Genomic DNA, 4,505 nt, shown 5'->3' with positions numbered 1-4,505 from the left:
CAGAGTTAGCACGTTTAACTTCACTGCACACAATTAGACCTCACCATCACCCGCATCCTTAAGGAGCATGAGCATGTTCCAGTTCCTGACTTTGTCGTTAAGGTAAGAGTGATTTTGCGAACCTTTGATTATCTATGTATGTCTGTTAGTATGTAACACTTTCCGAATGTATCAGGGGAGAAACGATGGTGATGATGCTGACATGGCATATGGTGGTCCGGTTCCTGTTCGTGTTGAAACTGGAGAAGGCAGTAGTGATGCAGATAAGAATACTGATGCGAAACCAGCCGATGCTTCGGCGAAGAAGAGGACCCACTCATCTACCAAGATGGCCAAGAAAGTGTGTGTTGCTTGAAATTGGATACCAGCAGTTATGGTTTCATGTTCCAAGTTTAAATACTTCTTATTTATCTGCAGTACTTTCGCAATTTTGATTATCTTTGTTTCAGTCAATAATAAAAAACTATTTCAATTTATTCCCTCTTATATAGCTTTTTCAATTCTTTTAACTGAAATAAAAGAGGAAAATCCATTAGAATTGTGATCGGATCAGATTGGGCAGGGTTTGAGTAAACTCCATTCATGCTACTCCTTTGCGTTTTTGGTTTTTGACGTTGAAATCATAACAATACTAAAAGGAAACTTTTTGTCATCCTATAACTAACTTTTGAGTAATGATATAATAGAATATTTAAACAATTAGTTACTATACAGACTTTCAGTATTATTCGAGTTATCATCTTACGTGACATTCCAAATATTCCTAATATTTAGTTTTTTTTACTATATGTTTCGGTTTAGATACAAATGACTACGGAACAAGTAAATTCATTCACAATCTTAATACTCTGATTTATTAATTCCTAATATTTAGTTTTTTTTTACTATATGTTTCGGTTTAGATACAAATGACTACGGAACAAGTAAATTCATTCACAATCTTCCTAAGATTAAGAAAAATAAAGTTATAATTATATAACTAAATTGGAATTGTTGATTTATTAAAATTTTAGTTGTTTTGTAACTATTCAAATTTCAAGATTAATTGGGAGACTAACGTATGAATAATTCCAGCCGGGTTTAATTTTTAGATTTTTAGATTTTTGTTAAAAATTATTTTAATACACAGGAGGAATACAAGAAAATGTTAGTAAGGAATTTATAAAATACATTAGAATCGGATCAGTTTGGGCACGGTTTGAGTAAAATACATTCATGCTACTCCTTTGAATTCACTGCACAACGTTAATCAGGATTATGGCTTGGTGATTGTCGAAGTGGAGATTATGACCGGACCAATATATTTTTTTTTAGATAAAAATGACCGGACCAGAAGTTGGTGAACGAATATTACTCCCTAGGATACAGCTAAGCCCAACTGACACCATACATCCTTTTAACTTCGTAGACGGCAATACCCAATCCGACTTAGCTATGCCATGACAATAAATAAAAGTCAAGGCCAAAGCCTGAAGCAAGTCAGCTTTATATCTTCCCCGGCCTGTATTTACCCATGGACAGTTGTATGTTACCATGTCTCGATTGACAACACCAGAAGGCTTAAAGTCTTAAAGATATTAGACGAAAGCTCCTATAAAGACGGTGAGAAGCTGACTTGAGCAGGTCTTCTGTGTTTGAAGCTTCTTTGAGAGCCACTCTGGCTAGACTAAACTCCAGCTTGTCTATTTCATTATTTGGCACAAATCTGGATCAGAACCTGTCACATTTGACAAGTGAACAAACAGATGGAGATTTGTCTATGGCTGGACGAGCTTCCCTGGATGTGGCAGCTATTCGGTTGGTTGATGTTCCGGAGAAGGCTCGCAAACTCCTAAACCTGTTGGAGCAGGTAGTCCTAATTGACAAAGATTCATAAATTAATATACAATGTTCATATGTATCATTTCCTTTTGCTGTTTTGTTGCAGTCAAAAGATCCAAGGTTCCACGCACTGCCTTTGGCATCTCAGAGAGTAGCTGCGTTTGCGGACACAGTGAACGAACTTGTCTATGACATCCTCATATCAAAAGTCAGGCAAAGACTCGGGGAAGTATCTCGCCTACCAATCTGGTCTTCTGTGGAGGAACAAACTGCGTTTGCTCTACCAAACTTCAGCTCATACCCTCAGGCTTACGTTACAAGCGTTGGAGAATATCTCCTGACTTTGCCTCAGCAGCTGGAGCCTCTAGCTGAAGGAATCTCAACCAATGGTGATTCAAACAACGAGGACGCACAGTTCTTTGCAACCGAGTGGATGTTCAAGGTAGCAGAAGGCGCAACGGCTCCGTACATGGAGCAACTGAGAGGAATCCAATACATTTCAGACCGAGGAGCACAGCAACTGTGTGTAGATATAGATTACTTGAGCAATGTGCTTGCGGCCTTGTCCATGCCGATTCCGCCTGTGCTTGCAACTTTCCAGACGTGTTTGGCTACACCAAGAGATGAGCTGAAAGATGTGATGAAATCAGATGCTGGTAGGGAACTTGATTTCCCTACGGCTAATCTTGTTTGTAAGATGCGTCGTATCAGTTTCGATTAGTCTCTATACTCTCAAAAACATGCTTTCGTGCCCTACGAAGAGGACCTGCTAACTAATTTGTTCGGCTGGCCATTGTCATATTTGTATTACACATTTCCAAGTTTTGATGCTATCAAAAGACAAGTTTCTTTGTTTTCTTAATATAATGTAAAAAAGTTATACCCCCATCCGTTTTAAACAAGGAAGTTTTTGATGTTTAAAAATAGAAGATGTTTCCATTTTTTCAATGTAATTTTTACTTTTATCAAAAATTGCATAACTTATGATATTTTGTAGTTTATTTTATTATTGATTGAACAATTTTCAATTTATATTTTAATAGTACTTTTTAGATAAAAACAAGTTTCAGAGTAATTATGCACCAACTTAAGAATTCATGTAGGTTGAAAGCGAGAAAGTAATTAAACTCTTAATTATGCAATACTAGAGTAATTACTTTTTAGATAAAAACAAGTTTCAGAGTAATTAATTTTGACGTAATTAAGTGTTTAGATCGACATATTTTTATTTTCAAAAGCATAATTTTATGTTTTTGTGAAACATTATTTACATGTGATCTTTATTTATATAATATCTAATGATATCGAGAGCTGAATTAGCTGTTGTTGACCAAATTGCATAATTATATTGTTGTGATTCTTGGAATGATATAATATTTTATCTTTATTGCGACGATGTATTTTTTTTTAATTTATTTATTTGAGGTAATCCATTATCATATGTTATTTTTAGATTTTTTTGTGTATTGCGGTTCGTCAAAACTTTGTAATTAATTTCTTTAATTAAAAAAAATGCAAGAGACGATGTTATGATGCCATTTTGCTTTCTTTAAAAGTGTGTCGATGTTTGGGAGATAGTAATATGTATGCTATTTGTATTTTATTTTATTTATTATATAGTGTTACTATTTTTTAACTATATGTTTGATTATGTATAATTGCTCATTTTGCTTTTCCATTAATTTTCATATTATTTTTTTGGTTTTTGAGTTTGGTAACACAAAAGAAAAAATATTTGTGAGATTAGATCTTTTCGTTGGTTTGAGCTTATGAAACATTATTTCCATTTGAAAATGAGTTTAAAATCATTGTTTGTTAGTATATTTTTTAGTTCTCTTTGATTTTATTATTTTATTTTATGGGATATTATAAATAAATTGTGAAATCACATTGTTAGAGTTTTTAGTTGGAACGTATTTGGAAGTTTGTTCAATAGTAAAATGAAAGTCAGCATTATTGCATACTATAGTATTGAAGGGAGATACGATAAAAGTCATGTACATACACAAATAAATATGTATCCTATCATTTTTGATACAATTGAACATTTTTGAAGTGTGATTTGCTATAATTACATATGTTTATATGACAACACTATTAGTACATATATTTATATGATAACAAATCTTAACATTGTTCTTTAACAAAAAAAACAAAAATCTTAATATCGTTGCTCTATTTTGGAACTAAATATCCAATTTTCCTAAAACCCTCACAACTTAATTTCATATGGGTTTATGCTCTGTTAATCTCATGAAAATTATTACCATTTTCCAATGATTCAAACGTAATATTAATATTCAGAAAAACTTATAAAATCACACTTCAAAAAAATTTATGTAAAATCACTGATGCAACTAACGTGGCTCATGTGGCTCGTGGCCACCAATAGCCCGTTGTTTGACCATGTAATTGTTCCCTTTGCAACCAATATCGTGAATCACATTAGCTTTTGCAACCCAAGAGTAAATATCCACTATATTGGCCACAAATTTAAAGCAGATTTGAATAGTTTTATGCCTGCATGAAACTTCTCAGTTGCACCATTGCAAAAGAAAGAGATCAAATTGACATTTCAAACAACATCAAACGCTAATCGCAGTCGAAACTAACATAAAAGTAACATTTGCTTGTACATACCAAACAAAATCTTTTGTTTTAATCTATCACATAAAGACAAAATC

The 4,505-nt window shown here is 33.2% G+C and overlaps 1 protein-coding gene across 1 annotated transcript; it reads left to right on the top strand.

Annotated features, from left to right (window-relative positions):
* Nucleotides 1-1,694: 1,694 nt before the first annotated feature.
* On the top strand, nt 1,695-2,557 carry LOC125579128 (conserved oligomeric Golgi complex subunit 7-like). Its single transcript, XM_048742729.1, has 2 exons — nt 1,695-1,849; nt 1,928-2,557. The coding sequence occupies exons 1-2, from the start codon at nt 1,760-1,762 to the stop codon at nt 2,540-2,542; spliced, it is 705 nt and encodes a 234-aa protein (XP_048598686.1). The 5' UTR covers nt 1,695-1,759; the 3' UTR covers nt 2,543-2,557.
* Nucleotides 2,558-4,505: the final 1,948 nt, after the last annotated feature.

Source organism: Brassica napus, chromosome A10 (assembly GCF_020379485.1).
Source record: "Brassica napus cultivar Da-Ae chromosome A10, Da-Ae, whole genome shotgun sequence".
In the NCBI taxonomy this organism is placed as follows: domain Eukaryota; kingdom Viridiplantae; phylum Streptophyta; class Magnoliopsida; order Brassicales; family Brassicaceae; genus Brassica; species Brassica napus.
Note: the sequence above shows the minus strand (reverse complement) of the source record. Positions and strands in the feature narration are given on the sequence as shown.

Bases quoted from the DNA above. Each gene is read 5' to 3' on its own strand.
- LOC125579128 (XM_048742729.1), top strand. From the start codon at position 1,760: ATGGCTGGACGAGCTTCCCTGGATGTGGCAGCTATTCGGTTGGTTGAT. The intron at 1,850-1,927 runs GTAGTCCTAATT...GTTTTGTTGCAG, and splicing joins TCCTAAACCTGTTGGAGCAG to TCAAAAGATCCAAGGTTCCA.